This window comes from Dama dama, chromosome 18, assembly GCF_033118175.1.
Source record: "Dama dama isolate Ldn47 chromosome 18, ASM3311817v1, whole genome shotgun sequence".
Lineage (NCBI taxonomy): Eukaryota > Metazoa > Chordata > Mammalia > Artiodactyla > Cervidae > Dama > Dama dama.
The window spans coordinates 46,824,289-46,845,685 of record NC_083698.1 but is presented as its reverse complement, the minus strand read 5'-3'; the positions used below and the strand labels follow the sequence as shown (position 1 = coordinate 46,845,685).

Genomic DNA, 21,397 nt, shown 5'->3' with positions numbered 1-21,397 from the left:
GACAGCCGGCCTCAGGTTTCATCCACTTCCTAGGCCAGTGTGGCATGTTGGTCCTCTGCTCTCGTTTACTGAGGAAATCTATACTCTGTCCAAGGAATTGAACTTGTATTTTTCTTCTGGTTGGAAGAACATGCTCCTTAAGACCATTTTGAAATCATTAGAATCATAAACAGTGGATGTGAGCTAAGATGCCAACTCAGATTGTTGTTGTTTTTTTTTCGGCCACAACACACCAGTCAGGATCTTTGTTCCCCAACCAAGGATCGAACCCATGCCCCAGGCAATGGTAGCAGGGAGTCTTAACCACTGGACCCAGGGAAGTCCGCCAACTCAGAGCACCGTGGCTCCTTCCATCACTAGTTGAAGTAACTGGACTGTCTAAGACAATAGTCTTTCTTCCTTTTATTTATTTATTTTTTGTTTTTCTTTTGATTTGATTTTTTTTTTATTTAAAAAATTTTTTATTTTGTATTGGGTATATAGGGCTTCCCTTGTAGCTCAGTCGGTAAAAAGTCTGCCTGCAGCGCAGGAGACCCAGGTTCGATCCCTGGGTTGGGAAGATCCCCTGAAGAAGAAAATGGCAACCCACTCCAGTATCCTTGCCTGGAAAATCTCATGGACAGAGGAGCCTGGTAGGCTGCAGTCCATGGGGTCGCAAAGAGTCGGGCACAACTGAGCGACTAACACTTAATTACTTTATTGGGGTATAGCCAGCTAGCAAACAACGTTGTGATAGTTTCAGGTGAACTGCAAAGGGAACCAGTCATACATACACATGTATTCATTCTCCTTCAAACACCCCTTGCATCCAGGCTGCCACATAACGTTGAGCAGCGTTCCTTGTGCTATACTAAGATGATTTTCTAAGTTAGCTATCAATTGTGATTGGAATGTCAGACATACAACTACATACAGAATGGTGTGATAGTAAATGTGTATAGTTTTAAGCCACTAAGTTTAGAGTAACTTGCTCAGCCTCAGTAGAAACAAATGCAGAATGAGAATGAGTGGGCATGATATTTTGAATATGTGTAATAAAACAAGGATGAATAACACTAGTGTGATGTCTTTTGTTATTTATTTTCATTAATAATCCACTTTAGTGTGATGTCTTTTGTTATTTATTTTCATTAATAACCCACTTTAAAAAGATGAGACTTTTAAGTGATAAAGGAGTCTAAAGGCAGTAATAAATATGTCTTAGGTGCCCATCCTTTTCCTGTCATCAAAGAGGAGAAACGGTGTTTAGAATGTAAGTACAGGCTAGTGAGTGGGTCAGGTTCCAAGAGCAGTTTAAGAAGAAGGGTGCTATTATTTATCATTTTAATTTATTTTATTGAAGTATAGTTGATTTACCATGCCATGTTAATTTCTCCTATATAGCAAAGTGATTCAGTTATACATACATAGGCTTTTTTTTTCTTATTCCTTTCCATTATGGTTTATCTGGGATATTGCATATATGGGTGCTGTTATTTAGAGTTGGTTTTGATCAGCATGCTGAGACCAGTATCTAATACCCCTTTTAGTGCACTTTTAAAGCCATGTAAGGTTACACCCTAAGATTTAGTGTTCACAAAAATAAATATATGTTCAATAGCATGGCATTTCCAAATTGTTGCTCATGCATTGGTCTGAATTCTCTTATATTACCAACTGTTCCGTTCTGCTTTAGGTAGGATCAATTGTGGTCTTAACATGTTTTTTTAGATACTTGAGAGATTTAGCTGAAACTGCTACCTTTAAGAGAAATTTCACACAGTTTATTTCTACTCCAGCTTCCCAAATTGCCAAAGCAGGAAAATACATATTTTCACATTTGATAATTAGCTCTATATTTATTTACATATCTGTTTCAGTAAGAGGCTTTTAAAATATACAAGTTCAGATGATGTAGAGGATTTTATATTTTTGGACTACTTTTTGCTATCTCCTCCTGGTGGCTCAGACAGTAAAGAGTCTGCCTGCACTGCAGGAGACCCAAGTTTGATCCCTGGGTCAGGAAGATCCTCTAGAGGAAGAAATGGCAACCCACTCCAGTATTCTTGCCTGAAGAATTCCATGGACAGAGGAGCCTGGTGGGCTACAGTCTGTGGGATCATAAAGATTTGGATACAACTGAGTGATTAACACTTGATAATTAACTTTCCTTCTCATAAATTACGGTAATTTTTTGTGAACAAGGTAATGTTTTCCTGAATTTGTATTGCAGTTTACACCTAACTTGTGGTTTTTTCCCCTACCTCTCTCAAAATAATATTGAAAAGAACCAATCCATTTAAAACTGAATGGATACCAAGCAGATACCCATGCTGTTAAGTGATAACTAAATTCTGAGGAAGGAAATTAATGATTACTGCCTGGTTGTTGGTTTTCTTTCTTACTGCATATATACCTAGATCAGTCTTCTACTTACTCTAAATTAGACCTCAAGTTGTACATCTTTTAGGTAAATAGGAATGAATGTATACTTTCTGTTTTTATATCCAAACAGTTGCCCCTGATGACCCCAGCAGAAAAATAGATGGCGACACCATTATTTTTTCGAAAGTTCAAGAAAGATCAAGTGCAGTGTATCAGTGCAATGCCTCTAACGAATATGGATATTTACTGGCAAACGCATTTGTAAATGTACTGGGTAAGCTCTCCCTTTATTAAAGACATGGCAAATTCAGTTAATGACCATTGTTTTTTTTCATTCATTCAGCAAAAATACATTAAGCATCTGCTATGCAGTGGCATAGAACTTGGAGCTGGAAGGGATATAGGAAGATAGATGAGATAGAATCTGATGGTTATATTGTGTCAAACCCCTCAAAAGGAAAAGGGTTGGTTTGCTCTTAATAACTGAATGTGACTGTTGTACCATCCTTAGAAACTGACAAGTCAAATGAAAATTTCATGATTGTGATTTCTGAAAATCAGTTGTTAATCATAATGTTTAGCACTGATCTAAGTCACAGATGTACATTTATTTATCAATTCATAATAATATGTTTAGAAAACTATGACATAAATGTTCTGAAGTGGTTGGTTTTTGTGAACATTATATTTCCCTTATGGGACAAAAATGATTAAAATATCAGATTTGTTAGAAATAAAATTTATATGAGAATGGTTTTCATGATACCAAGGAATTATATTTCAACTCTTTAAGTGGAGTAGGCTCCCTTTCAAATAAAATTAAGGTCAGGAAGCCAACCCATATATGATATTTTTTCCTTCATGCTTGAAACTAAGGTTAGTAAAATCACATGAAGAGCTGAGCCATCACGATGTTGATGGATGTACAGGAAGCAGTTCCAATTCTGGTTGTGTTTTGAGTCATCAGCATTCTGCTTTTTTCTGCCAACTTGTGTGTTCTGATGGGCCATTCAACAAAAATCTATTTAGTCATTATTTTGTGCCAGATACTGTGCTGGTTTATGGAGAGAAAACAGTAAAAAGTCCCATTCCTTGCCTGCAAGGAACTCACAGTGTATTAATAGATATAAAGAAATCAGTTGTTACAAACTATGCCTGAATAAGATGCAAACATGAGGCAGAGGGAGAAAACTTGTGTTTTTCCACCTTGAGTGACCAGTAAGGTCACACCTGCCTGAGAACATAAGGGGAGAGATACATTGGCTGTGCCTTATCATGAACTCTAATGACCTTAAAAAGATGCAGAAATACACAGTGAACCTAAATGTTTATTTTATCTTAATATTTGCTTTACCTTTTCATGTTTTTAGCTGAGCCACCACGAATCCTTACATCTGCAAACACACTCTATCAGGTCATCGCAAACAGACCTGCCTTACTGGACTGTGCTTTCTTTGGGTCTCCTCTGCCTACCATCGAGTGGTAAGTAGTGGTCCTGTCTGTTTGTCATATTTACATTTGCTAGAGCTTTCAGATTTCTCAGTGTGTAGGGTTTTAGTCAGAGCACAGATAGGAGAAAAAGCAGGGAAGAATCCATCATCTTATTAATTATTAAATGTATTCACAAATATTTATTAATGACTTGCTCTATGCTAAATACTATCACATGGATAATCTTCTTGGCAGTATGCTTTGTCCACCCTAGAAGGATATATAAATGTTTTTGAGAAAAAAATTAAAATTACAGTGCCACAGTATCACCTGGGATGTCATGATTGATGGCTGGAGAGATAGGTTGAGGGACATTCCTTGATCATAAAATATCATCTGAGGTGAGAGCAGGGTCCATAAGCTTAAAAACAGAATTTGCTATTACCAGTGTTCCCCTCCCACTGAGCGTGCTGGCTTGGATCCAGCCAAGCTCCCCCCGTGTCTTTCACGCCCTCTTTAGACCATTCCATTTCACGTATCCCTCCTGGTACTAGTCCTGTTCATCCTCCCAGCTTGCTTTAGCCTGAGCTGAAAGAGACAAGGCCAAGAGAGGCAACTGGGCAGAAAGAATGAGTGAAAGAAAATTGGAACATTCATTTATGGATCCTCTGTCAGCTGGCAGACACTGTGTGGGACTCTACTTCTTGCTGTGAGATTAAAGCCAGGTATTGGATTAAAACACAAACACAGATGCTTATGTAGAAAATTTCCTAGCAAAGGAGAAGAGTTAATGCTTAGTCTTACACCTCTTTTCATCCATCCTCACTTCTTCTGAACTTTTTATTTTGTGCTGTGGGTATGGTCAGTTAACAATGTTGTGATAGTTTCTGGTGGACAGCAAAGGGACTCAGCCATACATATCCATGTATCCATTCCCCCCCAAGCCCCCCTCCCATCCAGGCTGCTATATAACATTGAGCAGAGTTCCATGTGCTATAACAGTAGGTTCTTGTTGGTTATCCAATTTAAATATAGCAGTGTATACATGTCCATCCCAAGTGAAAGTCTCTCAGTCTTGTCTGACTCTTTGCAACCCCATGGACCTGTCAGGCTCCTCTGTTCATGGGATTCTCCAGGCAAGAATCCTGGAGTGGGTAGCCATTCCCTCCTCCAGGGGATCTTCCCAATCCGGGGATTGAACCCAGGTCTCCCACATTGCAGGCAGATCCTTCACAGTTTGAGCCACTAGGGAAGCCCATCGCAAACTCCCTAACTGTCCCGCCTGCAACCATAAGTTCATTCTCTAAGCCTGTTAGTCCATCCTCACTTCTCTTGATGCTAGCCCAGAGGCTGAATGTAGATGTACCTTATATGTATGCTTTTTTATTTTTCCTCTCTGAATATTTTTCTATTTATACTCTCAAAAGTACAACCCTTGTAACCTTGATGTTGAAATCTCTGCAGATGGAGTTACAGACACATCACTGTAAGAGGAAAAGGTCAAAAGGAGCAGTCTTCATTTTGTCTGTTTTTTCATGTATTAGAGATAAAATAGATAATAATGTGGTTATTAAATTAGGAATCTCTCATAATTAAAATTATCACTCAAGTATTTAGTATTATCACCCTCATTGTTTAAGTACCATTTATCACTGAGTCCTCCAGTTTGACATCCTGTCTTTGCATTGACCCCCCTGCCCCAGCCCCCCCTGACTGACAGGCATGTGGTATGCTTACACAGATTTGAAGTCTGTGAGCATCATCTGGTAATGCAGATTATGATGTGTTGACCTTGAACAGCGCATTTTATGTCTGAATTCAAACTATGATGTGTTTTTCTTCTCATGGTTTTTTCTTCTCATTGTTTTTCTTCTTGTGGTTTTCATAATGAAGGTTTAAGGACGCTAAAGGAAGTGCTCTTCGTGAAGATATTTATGTTTTACATGAAAATGGAACTTTGGAAATTCCTGTGGCCCAGAAGGACAGTACGGGAACTTATACATGTGTCGCACGGAATAAGTTAGGAATGGCCAAGAATGATGTTCACCTGGAAATCAAAGGTGAGGCAGAGGTGGCAAACATTTTTTATGTATTATGTGACTTTGAGCAAATTCTCCAAGTTTTTAAAAAAATTTATTTTATTGAAGTATAGTTGATTAATAATGTTGTGCTAATTTCTGCTGTATAGCAAAGTGATTCAGTTATGTATATATATGTGTGTGTGTATATGCGTATATGTATATACATTCTTTTTCATATTCTTTTCCGTTGTGGTTTATCACAGCATATTGAATATAATTCCCTGTGCTCCACAGTAGAACCTTGTTGTTTATCCATCCTATATGTAATATTTTGCATCTGCTAATCCCAACTTCCAATCCATCCCTCCCCCACCCTCCTCTGCCTTGGCAACCACAAGTCTGTTCTCTATATTTTGATTTTGTCCAATTCCCCAGCTTTGGCAATGGGTAACAGTAACTCTCCATTTCAGATCCAACACGGATCATTAAACAGCCTGAGTATGCAGTTGTGCAAAGAGGGAGCACTGTGTCCTTTGAATGCAAAGTGAAACACGACCACACCTTGATCCCCACTGTCACATGGCTGAAAGACCACGGGGAGCTGCCCAGTGACGGAAGGTATTTGAAGACAATGCCTTTCCTTTCTCATCCTTCTCTCTTTAAGCTGCTCTTGAACTAGAGGTTTATTATATAGTGACTTTTTTTGAAGATTTGTTGACCATTTTTAAAGCCTGTATTGAATTTGTTACAATATCGTTTCTATTCCATGTGTTTTGCTTGAGGCATGTGGGATCTTAGCTCCCCAACCAGGGATTGAACCCTCACCCCCCTGCCATGAAAGGCAAAGTCTTAACCAGTGGACTGCCAGGGAAGTCCTTCTATAGTGACTTAATGGTTATGTATCTAAAATTTCTGCTCTCTCTTCAAAGTAGATATACATTTCCTTTCCCTGCTGTAAATTGTTCAGACCTAGAAAGGTATCAAGTTATGGAAATAAGACCCTGAGAATGTTTGTCATATTTGTGTGCTGGTGTTCTCTGTAATTCAGGATGCACAAATTCCTTTCAGATCTTGGATAACGTCCGTTGTTTTCTGCCATGTACAGTGCAGTCTCAACAGATGTTTTCATTCCCTTTTACAAATAAGCAGAAATGTGATCTCTTTAATCATCAGAGTGTGCCTGAATCCTCATCAGTATTTTACAGGACTCTAGTTTTTATTTGGATGGGGAGTTTTCTTTTCATTTTACCTAAAGCCAATAGAAGGAGGAGGAGAAAAATAAAACAAGTAAAGAATTTGAAAGAGCCTGAGCATGCTGCATTCCTCTAGCTTGGAATGGAGGAAAGGTCATGCCCATTTTCAGGTGGGTTTGGTGAAGTACACAGTTGAACGGGAGAATTTTAGCAGATACGGGGGGGGCTACAGTCATCACCCCAGTGGGAAGGAATGCTATCTGCTGGTAGAAATGGTTTCTGTGGCTTTTTTTCAACTGTGCCTTAATGGTGCCCTCTTGCCTGTAAATGTTCCTTAAAAGAACTATGTGGCCTTTTCTGTGCACAGGGTTTCTATCTAGTTCTGTGCTTCAACTGGTCAGTTTTATCTCTGGGATCTGAATTGATAAAGATGAGAAGGAAGTATGAAGAAATGACCATTGGACTAAGTTAGCTAAAAGTTTAGCTTGGAAATCCCCTGTGAAGACAGTTAATGATTTATGTGGCTTTGTTAAAACCATGCATGAATCCTATTTGCACAGATTTTTGGCCTACTGGGTAAACTGTCGTGCTTACAAGAAACTTATAGAAAATTTTTCTTAGTGATTGGTGATCTAAATATTCCTGTTTCTAGTGATAAACCTGATTGGTATTGTTTGCATTTATTTTCTTCTATTGCAAATCATTTTTCCTATTGCAAATTATGCATGTGGAAAAATGATACAAAGTTTCTGCAGTAAATGATGAATTCTTTACCCATAAAATAGAATGAAATAATATCATTTGCCGCAGCATGGATGGATCTAGACATTATCATACTAAGTGAAGGAAGCCAAACAAAGAAAAATACCATATGATATCACTTATTTATGGAATCTAGAAAAATGATACAAATGAACTTATTTATAAAACAGAAATAGAATCACAGACTTAGAAAACAGACTTACAGTAACCAAAGGTGAAAGGTATGGGGGCGGAGTAAATTGGGAATTTGGGATTAACAGATGCACACTACTATATGTAAAATAGATGAACAGCAAGAACCTACTGTCTAGTACAGGGAATTATATTCAACATCTTGTAATAACCTATAATGGAAAAGCATCTGAAAAAGAGAATATGTACATATATATATGTGTGTATATATATATACTCTTATTATTTATATTCTTATTCATTTATATATATTTAAGTATATGTATATATATGACTGAATCACTTTGCTGTATACATGAAACATTGTAACTATATATATATATATATATATACTATAACTATATATACTTCAATGAAAAGTAAACAACAATAATTATAAATTACTTAAAATATACACTGTTAAAAATTGAGCTGGATGAGTGTTAGTCTCAGAAGCCATAGGAAAGCCCTTTAGTCAGGGTAACTGGAACTGCCCCCACCTCAGCCCCTGGTCTTGAGGAAGTGCCTAAAACTCCAGAGGCATGGTTGAAAGCCACTGGGCCAGAGGACTTGCCATCATTTCAAAACAAGCTTCTCATTCATTCAAAGTATTTTCCAACTATAATCATTATCAAAGTGACATGTATTGTTCAGGATTTTAGCTCTGATGTGCTGCTAATCTTTATCATCTTTCCCTTCTATCAAATTCACCGTTGTTCTCATGCCAGTAAAATGGTTATGGGGTGTGGTTGGGTGTCCCCTTCAGCCACTCTGAATGTGTGATAATTGCAGGTTCACTGTTGACAAGGACCATTTGGTGGTCACTGATGTCAGCGATGATGATGGTGGGACCTACACGTGTGTGGCCAACACAACTCTGGACAACGTTTCAGCCAGTGCTGTGCTTAGCGTTGTTGGTAAGAACTAAAACAGATATACTACAACCGGCTACCCTGTTTTAGGCTGAAAGGAAAAATTGTCAATTGTAACTATTTTCTTCCCGCTACAGTTTTACCATTTTATAGGTGAGTTAAATACCCACATCTTTTTTGAACGATTCCTTTGAGGAAATAATTCCAGTATAAATGTACCCTGTAGCAGCTGGCATTAACTGGAATTAAAATGGTGGTTATGCATATTAGAGATATTTTTATAAGACAGAGCAGTTAATCTACTTTTATTTAAAATTGAAGAGGTTTTACCCCCAAATTGTTACTGTATGTTTATCAATGCCATGCCTCGCAGCTAAACATAAGACTCAGTTTTATAATCATGCTCAGTCCTTGTCTTTTTGTGCTATATCTTTCCATTACTAATTTTGATTAAAATCGTTTATATTACTGTCCTTTCTAGCTCCTACTCCAACTCCAGCTCCCATTTACGGTAAACTAATATGAGTCCTTTTTCTCTGTTATCTTTTGAACAATATCACACATGCAGAAAAATTCCTTTACTTTCTTATCTCGATCACGTCATTGTGTTTCTTTAAGGAAAGGGGCTCTGTCAGATGTTCAACTGTGTTGTCCATTTCCTGCTGTGAATCATTTTTTCATTATAACCCTGGAACTTCTCACTGCATATATTGCCACTCAAGTCCAAGTATTTCATGTGTTATTACAAAGTCATTGAATTTAATGAAAGTCCCTCTTTGATATCATTTCTTTGTAAAGTAGCATAGTGCTTTTCAAAAGCTATTGTCCACATTTTACAGACAGGAAAAGCAATTTCATATATCATTCCACAAATTAGATCTTCAATCTATTAAAAGTTGTTTTGGAAAGCTAAATGTTGTTTGGGGGTTCCCTTTTCAAGATATTTACATAGGAAAACAATGGATGTCTAGAACAACATTTGACCTTTGTGTCAGAGAAAGCCACCAATTCACTGTGTTCACAGAAGATAAATCACTAAAGATAGACAAAAAAGAGGACACTTCCATATCATGTTGATTTTTCTGAGTTGGAAAAATAAATCAGAATTTTTTTCCTGAAATCTTTTTGATTAAAGAACCCTCATCTTTTTTCAGTGTTAAATACAAAAATTAATTTTGTGGCAAAAACTCAGCTGGATTTTACAGATACCATGAATTATACTATAGAATACCTGTCCTTTATAGACATTTACTGCTTCTTTACTATTATCAAAGAAGTGCTTACATGTTTATATGGCTTCTGGTTTGTCCAAGAGCCAGAGTTACTGCCAAGAGCAAGGTCAGGAAAAGACCCAAGCGGAACATTAACTCTCTGGATTTCAAATGCACCATTAGAAAAGGGAGATGTGCTTCTGGGACACCTTCATCCTGACAGGTGTCTCTACCCTAGTGTCCTCTGAGAACAAACACACCTCCCCAAATATGCCTGACTAGTCCTGAGCATCCACAGAAGGTATGCATGCTGAAGGCTAGCTGCATAGCATCCATTTTATAATTCCCTTAAAAATATGAATATTCTTCAGGTGCCCCCAAATCTGTAGCTTAGCATGTTTCAGAAAGAATATTTGCAGCTTCTTTTAACAGTACATGCGTTTACCTGTATTTTGTTTTTCAGCGTTTGCCATTCTCTGTTTCCCATTTGTTAGAAATTCAGCTTCCGTATTATTGTTTCTGTTTGTGCTCGTCTATGTTTATGAAAAGACGCACACTGAGAGTGCTGGAGAACCATACTTGTCCATTCCACTGGCTTTGGTGACAAGGGGCTTAGTTTCAATTGAAAAAGATACAAGCAGAGCTCATGGAGCGGTTCTCCTGGACGTGTGTGTGTGTTCCCAGCAGCCTCAGCTGTTTTCATTTCCTTCGGTTGCATGCTCATTGGCCGTTACGTGCTCTGTGTCTTTAAGAGTCCCCTCTGTGAATAGTAGCACAAGTCATGGAGAACCTCAAGGTCAGATGGTTAACTGTGATGTATGTGTTTGATCTACAGATGTCCCAAATCCTCCCTTTGATTTAGAATTGACAGATCAACTCGACAGGAGTGTTCAGCTGTCATGGACTCCAGGCGATGACAACAATAGTCCTATTACAAGTATGTGATATCATTTGCGTTTTCAATGGTAAACTTTATGATTATTTTCAAAGCATTCTGTCACATGCAATTGAAATTTCCCACAGAGATATTTCCTGGCATGCTCTGCTTCATTTCTCGTGGAACCAAAACATTTATTTATGTCTCACCTCTCCTCAGAGCTGGAGTCATTCTTGGTTACAGTTTCTGGTTTGGGACACTGATGGATAAAGATATTAATTAAGTGAATAGACCTGTCCTTTTGTGTTAAAGATCCATAACAATCACCCTCAATTTCTACCAAAGTAGGAAGACATATTGCAAGATATTTTGCCCATTAATATGGGAGAAAATAACAGAAAGACCAGTCCAAATCTTAGAAAATTGAGACTTGGTAAGTAAAGTGACTTTTCAAACTCTCAACTGGTAACAGAACTCAGTGCAGACATCTGAGGTGTCTTTCTTTCCATTAGCCCTTGCTATAAAGTGACACATTCACCAGTGTTAACTCCTCAAACTCCTCACTTTGATGACATCAGCCTAGAGAGATTATTGGGGAAACAGCCCATGGAAGATAAAAGGGAGAGAAAGCAGGAGTAGGCAGGAAAGATCTTCAGATTGTAATGCAGGTCTGATGTCTGTGAAAGGAGAGAGGAAGGAGGAGTGTGTGGGCGAATTCTCAGACTCCAGCACAGATCGTCTCCGCCAGGTCAGCAGGGACCGCAGGGGGACGTTCCGCAGAGCGTGGGGCTGAGTCTAGGGCCCTCACTGCGCTCAGTCACTGGGCTAGCTCAGGTAGAGAGTGGCCTCACGGGAATGCCGCAGCTGGTCCTTGGGAAGCGGGCAGCAGGTAGAGCCTGCTGTTGACGTTCCTGATAGTGTTTTCTCTCTTTAAAGAGATCTGAGTAGTGCGTGTATATGTGTGTGTACATATACATGTATACATATATATATAGACACTGTACACAATAATACAGTAATAAGTTTTTTTAATCTTATTTGTGTCCTCAACTAAAATATACACTCCATATGGGCAGAGATTTTTGACTAACTTTTTCAGAAGAATGCGTGATACATAATAGGTACTCGATAGATATTTGTTGAATGAATGAATGAACGAAAAGTAGAAATGCCTTGAAATCTGATGGGGTCATTTTAACCTGGGCAATAAAAAGTCTCTAAGCATCCTCACCAGCTAAGTCTGGCTAATATACTGGATGAACAGGAAGACTTGGCATGAATGAAGTGAGTGTTCTGATCAAGGACTGAAAATCCATTGAGAAAGGAGCATCACTAAAGAACAGAAGACAGAGGAGAGGATTTTACTTAATTTCATTGGACCTATTCTGCTTTACAGCAGGTATAATAAATCAACATGCACATCATTTCAGAATTATCTTAGTCACTGGAAAGCAATTTAGTCTTCATGCAGCATAAACATATTATAGACTTGTGTCTGCTCTCTTAAGTATCTGTTTGATTTTAAAACCTCTAAGCTTATCCATAGTCTAATTTTACTAAGCTCTTCCAGTATCCTTATGGCATGGTCCCTCAGCTGATTTTATTCTCTAGGCTGATGTCATCAAGGTGAGGAGTTAACACTGGTGAATGTGTCACTTTATAGCAAGGGCTAATGGAAAGAAAGACACCTCAGATGTCTGCACTGAGCTCTGTTACCAGTTGCGGGTTTGAAAAGTCACTTTACTTACCTAACCCTAACCCTGATGCTAACCCTAACCCTCCATATACATGTATAAATTCACACTGTACACATTTAGTTCTGTCTCTGCATCTGCTTTCTAGAGGAGTCAAATATAAGCATATATATACACATGGCTGTGTGTGTGTGTGTCCATGTTTACACCACACAAAGAACAAAGCAGGAGAAGGAGATTAAAGAATACAGGGGTAAGGAATATAATTACAAACAAGGTGGTTAGGAAAAGCTACATTAATAAGGTAATATTTCTCTGGAAACAGTATGGCGTTTCCTTAAAAAAAAAACTGAAAATAGAGTTACCATGTGATCCAGCAATGCCATCCCTGTGCACATATCCAGAAAAGATGAAAGCCCTAATTCAAAAGACACATGTACCCCAGTATTCATTGCAGCACTGTTAACAATAATCTGCCAAGACATAGAAGTAACTTAAGTGTCCATCAACACGTGAATGAGTGAAGAAAATGGAATACTACTCAGCCATAAAAAATGAAATAATGTCATTTGCAGCAACATGGATGAGCCTAGAAATTATTATACTAAGTGAAATAAGACAGAGAAGACAAATATTACATGATATCACCTATATATGAATCTAAAAAACAGTACAAATGAACATATCTACAAAACAGAAGCAGACTCATAGACATAGAAAACAAATTTATGGTTACCAAAGGGAAAGTCAGGAGGAATAAATTAGGAATTTTGGATTAACAGGTTTACACTACTGTATATGAAATAGATAAACAAGGATTTACTGTTTAGCACAGGGAACTATATTCAATATATTGTAATAAACTATAATGGAAAAGAATGGGAAATGATTATAGTTACATTCATCTATATATGTATTACCAAATCACTTTGCTATATATCTGAAACTAGCACAATATTGTAGATCAACTATGCTTCAATTACAAAATAATCAATTTTTAAAAAAGAAGGTAACATTTGTGTATGTCAATTAAGACGTGAAGAGGGAGGTACTGAACCCACTATGTAGTTATCTGGAGGAAGAATTTCCCAGGGAGAGCAAGAGAAAGAGCAAAGACCCTGAGACAGGAGCATGTCTGCTCAGAAGCCACCGTAGCTGGAGTGAAATGAACAAGAGGGACTGAAGTAGGAGAGAAGGTCAAAGGGGCAGAGAGTTGGTGGGTGGAGTGGGATGTGCCTGTGTAGGGCCGTGTATGCCATTGTAGGGGTTGGGAGGGAATTGGAGGGACTTAAATAGAGGAATGGATCACACTGGGATTCCCCAATGGCTCAGCAGTAAAGAATCCCCTGCAATGCAGGAGAAACAGGATCAGTCCCTGGGTTGGGAAGATCCCCTTGGAGAAGGAAATGGCAATCCACTCTGGTGTTCTTACCTGGGAAATCCCATGGACAGAGGAGCCTGGCAGGCTACAGACCATGGGATTGAAAAAGAGTCAGACATGACTTTGTGACTAAACAAGAGTGGATCACACTGGCTATTCTACTGACAATAGTCTATGGAGAAACAAGAGGGTAGCAGGGTGGCGAGACCAGGCAGGACCATGGTTCTCAAACCATACATTGAAATACCATGCAGAACCTCAGCAAACTCACAGGCGTGCCTCCAGATGTTAAGTTTGTGATTTTTAAATTTTGTTTTTTTAAAAAAATACAGTGACATCTGTCAGATACCCCATGAAATACTAGCTGGAGGTAGTTCACAGTTTGAGTTTTAATAGTGCCAAGTCACATTGTGACAATGTCATACCTCTGCAAAACCTTTGCTGTGATAAAAAGCAAGTACTGTGTGAAAATCAGTGTGAAACAGGAAAGGAGGAAGGTGGTATCTACTTTGTTGACAAGGTGAGAGAAGTTATGTGGTTTCCTGTTCATTTTACGTTAAGACATAAACACTTACTAGTTTATATGGACCTAACTCCTTACTACTTGGAAATGTTAGGTATTTCTTTTGACCTAAAGGAGCCATGAAAAAAAGTACTGGGACACTAAGCCCAGCATGACTGAGAAGTTTGGGAACTTGTGAGTTAGGAGGTTATGCAGTAATTCACGCAAGAAATCTTCACGTCTTGTATTAGCTCATGGGGATGGAGAAGCTGAGAAATGGTAAGCTGAAATTTTGCATATATTTAAAAAATACAGCCAACAGGACTGTTGAGCATTTGAGAGAAAGAGAGGAATCAAAAAGGACTTCAAAAGATTCTGACCTGAGTTGTCACTACCAGTTGGGCTGGAGATTGGGATCAGTCTTGGTCACATCCAATTTGAGATGCCATACTCAACAAACAAGTGGAATTCTTGAGTAGGTGATTAAGTATCCAAAACTGCAGTTCAGGGGAGAGATAGAGGCTAAAAATATAAATGTGAAGGTCATTGGTTTATGAAACTGGAGATCACCAGCAAATTAATGTAGATTAGAAGGAGAACTCTAAGTGATGAGCTTATGAGCAGTGCAACACATATTTCCAGTTCATTTCTGTATCTATAATTCGTATCATGGTACATGGCAAGTAGTAGATAATTAATGAATATCTAAGTACCCTTTTTTTCCATGTATTTTTTAATTGAAGTTTACTTGATTTACAATGTTGTTCATTTCACGTGTACAGCAGAGTGATTCACTTATACCTATTTTTTCACATTCTAGGTTATTACAAAATATTGAGTATAGTTTCCTGTGCTGTACCATATGTCTTTGTTGGTTATCTCTTTTATATAGAGTACTGTGTTGATGTCAATCTCAAACTCCTCATTTATCCCTCCCCCTACATTTCTCCTTTGATGACCATGTTTGTTTTTTATGTCAATGGGTCTATTTCTGTTTTGTATATAAGTTCATTTGCTTCATTTTCTTTTGGATTAAACATATAAGCAATATTTTATGTCATTTGTCTTTCTCTGCCTGGGTTACTTCACTTAATATTGTAATGTCTAGGTCCATCCATGTTGCCACATGTGGCATTATGTCATTCTTTTTATGGCTGCATAGTATTCCGTTGTATTTATATACTATATCTTCTTTATGCATTCATCTGTCAATGGACACCTAGATTGCTTCTATATTTTGGCTATTGTAAATAGTGCTGCACTGTGGTACATTCATCTTTTCTAATAAATACCTGTTTTTACAAGGACACATACCACAACGTTTTCATACAGACAGAGAGAAGGTATCCATTAAAAAGTAAGTCTTCCTCCGACCCCTGATTCTCAGTTCCTCCAGTGACACGTATTACAGTTTGTGTCTTCTGAGAAGTAACACATGTACATTCAAGCACATGTGTATCTGTGTACATCATAGTAAATCTTTCTATGTTTACACAACTGTAGTATCCAGCACACACTGGATCATGTTCTAAACCCTTCTTGGTTTCACTTAACAATATATTTTAGAAATCATTCTGTTTCAGTACATGTGGAGCAGCCCTATTCATTTTTCACAGCTGCAGAATATTCCATTGTGTGGATGCATCATAATTTATTTAATCAGTGTTCTATTGATGAACATTTAGTTTGTTTGAAATTAGGTTGTTTCACTTGCAAACAATGCTGCCATGTGGATTCCTTTTCATGTATCTTTGAACATATGCATAAGCACATTTATTCAAAATAAATTGCTGGAAGCACAGTTTCTCAATCAAAGGGTATCTGAGTTAAATATTGTTAGATGTTCTAAATTGTGCTCCATTAAAGTTGTACCAATTCATGCTTCCCACAAAGTATAAGAATGCTCATTTCCCTATGTCCAAGTCCACAAAGTATGTTAAATGCTTGATTGTTGCCAGCCTATGTAGTAGGAAATGGTACCTTCTTATATTTAATTTAACTTCTCCTGTTGTGGGGGGAAAAAAATCCGTCATTTTTTTCATTGTTTATACTTTCCTAAAAATATGTGGGTCACTTCTAAATAATTTTAATTCAACATGCTAAAGAAAGAATACCAAACATTATTGGATGTGCTTAAGTGTTGAGGACAATAATAGGACTCTGAAGTCAAAATAGCCTAATGATTTTTTCTTGAAAGTGAGGTAACTCATGTTTGGCTGCTCTTGTTAGATTATCCTGTTCATTATCCTTGTAACCTACCATTGGGTGAATGAGTTCATGTCTTGGGTTTGTTGCATGTATGTGGTATGGCCAGAATTCATCATTGAATATGAAGATGCAATGCATGAGCCAGGCCTGTGGCACCACCAAACTGAAGTTCCTGGAACACAGACCACAGCCCAGCTGAAGCTGTCGCCCTATGTCAACTATTCCTTCCGAGTGATGGCGGAAAACAACCTGGGGAGGAGCTTGCCCAGCGAGGCATCTGAGCAGTATTTGACTAAAGCTGCAGGTAAAGCAGGACCTCTGTGATATGAAATAAAAAAAGTTTTCCACTGTTTGCAAAAGATCAAAGCTTACGAGTGTGTGGCTGCTTGACTTCTAGAACCTGATAAAAATCCCACAGCTGTGGAAGGGCTGGGATCAGAGCCAGATAATTTGGTGATTACATGGAAGGTGAGCTATGTCTGAAATCTTCAACTTTCCTCGGTATATTTAGAGTGGAAAGAAAAGTTGTTTTTTTATCTATTTTGTAATTGGAGGAAAATTTCTTTACAATGTTATGTTGGTTTCTGTCATATAACAACTCAAATCAGCCATAGTTATACATGTATCCCCTATCTCATGAGCCTCCTCCCCCTCCCCCATCCAAAATAATAAAAATATTATTATTTTTAAATAATATCCATATTAAAAATCCCCTTTCACCCATTTTGGGGACTCTTTCTTTCTTTTCTTTCTTTCTTCCTTTCTTGTGTAGTAGTTAAAAGCTTGATCCTTGAAGCCAAAATGAACGTGTGCAAATCCCAGCTTTGCCACTTACTGGTGACACTTAACATCTCCATCATGTATCTGTGTGATGGGAATAGCAACGAACCAACCTCATAAGATTAAAGGAGTTAACGCATAGAAAGCATGTAGGACAGTGCCTAACACATATACATGCTCAATAAATGCTGACTAGAATTATCATCATCATAAAGAACCATCTAGAAAACACATACCCGTAGTCAACTTCTACTGTTTTCTTTTTGGCCTGTGTGTATTTCCTGGACTTGAAAAGTTAATATATATTTACTTGTGGTTTTTTAAAACTTACTTTAGATAGACCCGTACAGCCATACCTAGATGCATACACATCTGTGTGTACTTGTATACATGCATGGAGAAACAGGAAAGAATAAGCCAGTACCTTTTTTTTTTTAATAAAGAAATAATTCACAAGTTTCAGTCTCCAAGTAAAATAAAGACTGATGTACTGTCACACAAGCAGAAATACATAAAGGAAATTATATAACTGAAAAGTTTTATGTCACCCACCCATAACTGTGAAGCCGGAATTTGAGAGGCTGGGGTGATTTTTACTACTTCAGGATAGAAATGAACTACCTTTGAAGTGTTGATCCCAAACAAGCTATGAATCTCATCACATGTGAAAAAAAGACAAAAGGTTTCCTGGATAAAATTGTTCATAGCTTCTATTTTACCATCTCAGTGCTCACTGTCCTTAAGTCTGGGAATTGAACTTTCCATTCCAGTGTAAGATGATGCAGTCTGTCTGTTTTATAAGCTCTGATTATCTGGCTTTTCTTGTAGCCCTTGAATGGTTTTGAATCTAATGGGCCAGGCCTTCAGTACAAAGTTAGCTGGCGCCAGAAGGATGGCGATGATGAATGGACGTCTGTGGTTGTGGCAAATGTATCCAAATACATTGTCTCGGGCACCCCAACGTTTGTTCCATACCTGATCAAAGTTCAGGCCCTGAACGATGCAGGGTTTGCCCCAGAGCCAGCTGTGGTCATGGGACATTCTGGAGAAGACCGTAAGTATCTGATGCTATTTTGTGTATATTTTTACCCCGGCAAAACAGATTACCAAGGTGCAAGTCAAGGCCATGTCCAGAGGTACTTAGATTGGGAAGGAGGGAGGCAGCAATTATTTTGCTCAACACTTCTGCATTTAAACAGCCTACTTATGTAGAAAATAGGTTCAGAATGTTAAAAGTTATTACTTTTAAAAAAAGATATGTTATTCTCACAAAGTCAAATGAACAGATATCAAAAGCTTTGATCTTTTACTCTCCTGCTTGATAATTCGTGGAATAGGATTGGGGCATGAGTCAAGTCAAAATTATGAGACAGTGACATTTTTGCATGAAATTCAAAATGGCATTGATACTTCTTACCCCCTTTCTCATCTTCCCCAGTCCCAATGGTGGCTCCCGGGAATGTGCGTGTCAACGTGGTAAACAGTACCTTAGCTGAGGTGCATTGGGACCCTGTACCTCTGAAAAGTATCCGAGGACACCTGCAGGGCTATCGGGCAAGTGAAAGACACTTTTCTTGTTTTTTTCTTAGAACCCACCCATCTAAGTGAAAGGCAATGCCAGATTCACTTTTCTTGGCTGGAGGAAGCCTTGAGGTGGTGCAAGCCACCTCTGCAGCATCCCAGCTAGAGTCAGATCAAAATCTCACTGTTCACAAAGTGAGAGAAAAGTACTTTCTCCACTTACCCCACTTATAATCTAACAGTCTGCCAACTCAACAGTTAACGAATGCATGAAATGGGAAAAACTAATGTTCAGAAAACTACAGTGTAGTGAAATGCACCTAGCTTTAAAGCAATAGTGACTATGTGTGTTGAACAAACAAAATTGTCCCGAGAACAATGTAGACTTTTGTTGTTAATAATTTAGATTGTAGTTCAAGATCGTGTAGTCCCAACTAGGTCATTCTTATAAACGTCAATTTTCTTTGTTCTTGGGAAGCGTAGAAAGACTGATTCATATTTTTGATTGACGGGCGGTCAAAGAACTTTCCTAGCTTCCAAGAAGTCACTGCTTTGATTTGTTAAACCCTGACGTCTAGAGGCCAGTTTTTGCACTGCATCATGTTCAATTTGGCCAGATTCTGTAGATATGTTGATTTCTTTTGAAAGTGCTTTTAAACTCCTAAGAGAATTTAAGAGGACTTAATAAATAGCAATTCTGCATTTTTATACAAAGTTAATTGATACTTTATCTCTTCAAAATCTGTGTCTGCAACTTAGTGCCAAAAAAAAATAAATAAATAATTAAGCAATGAGTTTGGTTTAGTGAGAAAGCCATAGACTTCATAGAGGGTCTTCTTGCCTCTTGATATCCCAGGGGCTCATCTGTACTATAGGAATAGTCATAATAAAAGTTGTGACACCTTCGCTTTGGGTTTTAGGATTAAATTAAATGATATATTGTACTTGAAGTTGTATTAAGTCTGGAAAAGTTTGTAAATATTGGGCAGTAATCGTTAATTTTTTTCACGGGGTTGTAAAAGAGTCAGACACGACTTAGCAACTAAACAACAGTGATTTTTACTTTTAGAATATTTTATATAAGTAAAGGACACTTAAATCCTTCTCTATGGGTCTCATGCTGTTTCATTCCTTTAGTTTATTTCACTTAGACTCCTCTAACAAAATAGTATAGTCCAGCTTCATCAAATATTCTTAATTTAATTTCTCTCATTACCTGTGGGGTCCTACTCGCTTGCCTCAAAATCAATATTTGTCTATTGTTTCACTAGTTTAAAGTGTACCCAGGGAACTTTCTGGGGAAAAAACATAAAGCTTTAATTTTGTGATCATGAAGATTCTGTTGATCCCTTGTCCATCCCTGACTTTTCCTCTTGCTGTTCCAGATTTACTACTGGAAGGCACAGAGTTCATTGACAAGAAACAGGCGCCATCTTGAAAAGAAGATCCTTACTTTCCAGGGCAGCAAGACTCACGGCATGTTGCCTGGGCTGGAGCCCTTCAGCCACTACTCACTGAATGTCCGGGTGGTCAATGGGAAAGGGGAGGGCCCAGCCAGCGCTGACAAGGTCTTCAATACTCCGGAAGGAGGTAGGCTGGATGTATTTCTGAGATCCTAGGAGAGTATGGCACATCTTGAGAGGCTTTGGATAACAGAAGGGCCCCAAAGTAAGGTATATTCTGGAAGCCAAGTGTGATTTGTCCCATAGATGAACACAGCACACTCAGAGCTGGCAAAGTGTCAGCTCATCTATGGCCTGAGGCTGTGGATAAGGCTTCACAGGCTTCCCCAAAACTACCTTTCTCTCAACTTAATTATTTTTCTCCACACTTAGTCATACTGCCAAAGATCTTTCACCGTCTGACTTAGCATAATACCCTGCAAGTCCATCCATGTTGCTGCAAATGGCAAAACTCCATTCTTTTTATGGCTGAGTAGTGTTCCATTGTATATATGTACCACAGCTTCTTTATCCACTATCTGTTGACAGACACTTATGCAAGGTTCTACAAGGCATTGTAATGAGATGGGAGTTGGGACACTCAGGTGAGTCTCAGAGGCTGCTGGGCAGCTGCCAGCACCGTGAGCCCTTCAGCCAGAAGTCAGGACAGATTTTGTCTGTAAACAGCTTTTATCCATGTCTGGGTATATGTTTGAAAAAAAAAAAGTAATTAAAAAAGATACATGTACCCCAATATTCACAGTAGCATTATTTACAATTGCTAAGATATGGAAGCATCTCATTACAATGAGATGTACAATGCTCCCATCTCATTACAATGCCTTGTAGAATGTTGCTAATTTGATGCTGACCTGGATCATTAACTTGCTGACCCGAAGCAAGTTATATAACTTCTTTAAACCTTCAGTTACCTTAGCCAAAAAGCATAAGAACTATATGTGATTGC

General features: G+C 38.2%; 1 protein-coding gene across 8 annotated transcripts in view; it reads left to right on the top strand.

The window, feature by feature from the left end:
• Positions 1-21,397, top strand: part of NRCAM (neuronal cell adhesion molecule) — a 92,316-nt gene that overhangs the window by 33,364 nt on the left and 37,555 nt on the right. For 5 of the 8 annotated variants that reach the window (XM_061165269.1, XM_061165268.1, XM_061165265.1 and 2 more), the window contains 12 exons: positions 2,495-2,638; positions 3,735-3,846; positions 5,689-5,855; positions 6,287-6,434; positions 8,735-8,859; positions 9,296-9,325; positions 10,861-10,962; positions 16,794-16,991; positions 17,085-17,155; positions 18,296-18,521; positions 18,906-19,021; positions 20,374-20,578. In XM_061165269.1, the coding sequence (XP_061021252.1) occupies positions 2,495-2,638; positions 3,735-3,846; positions 5,689-5,855; positions 6,287-6,434; positions 8,735-8,859; positions 9,296-9,325; positions 10,861-10,962; positions 16,794-16,991; positions 17,085-17,155; positions 18,296-18,521; positions 18,906-19,021; positions 20,374-20,578 (1,644 nt within the window). The remainder of the gene's footprint in view (positions 1-2,494; positions 2,639-3,734; positions 3,847-5,688; positions 5,856-6,286; positions 6,435-8,734; positions 8,860-9,295; positions 9,326-10,860; positions 10,963-16,793; positions 16,992-17,084; positions 17,156-18,295; positions 18,522-18,905; positions 19,022-20,373; positions 20,579-21,397) is intronic. The other 3 variants (XM_061165263.1, XM_061165262.1, XM_061165266.1) reach the window with 1 other exon arrangement.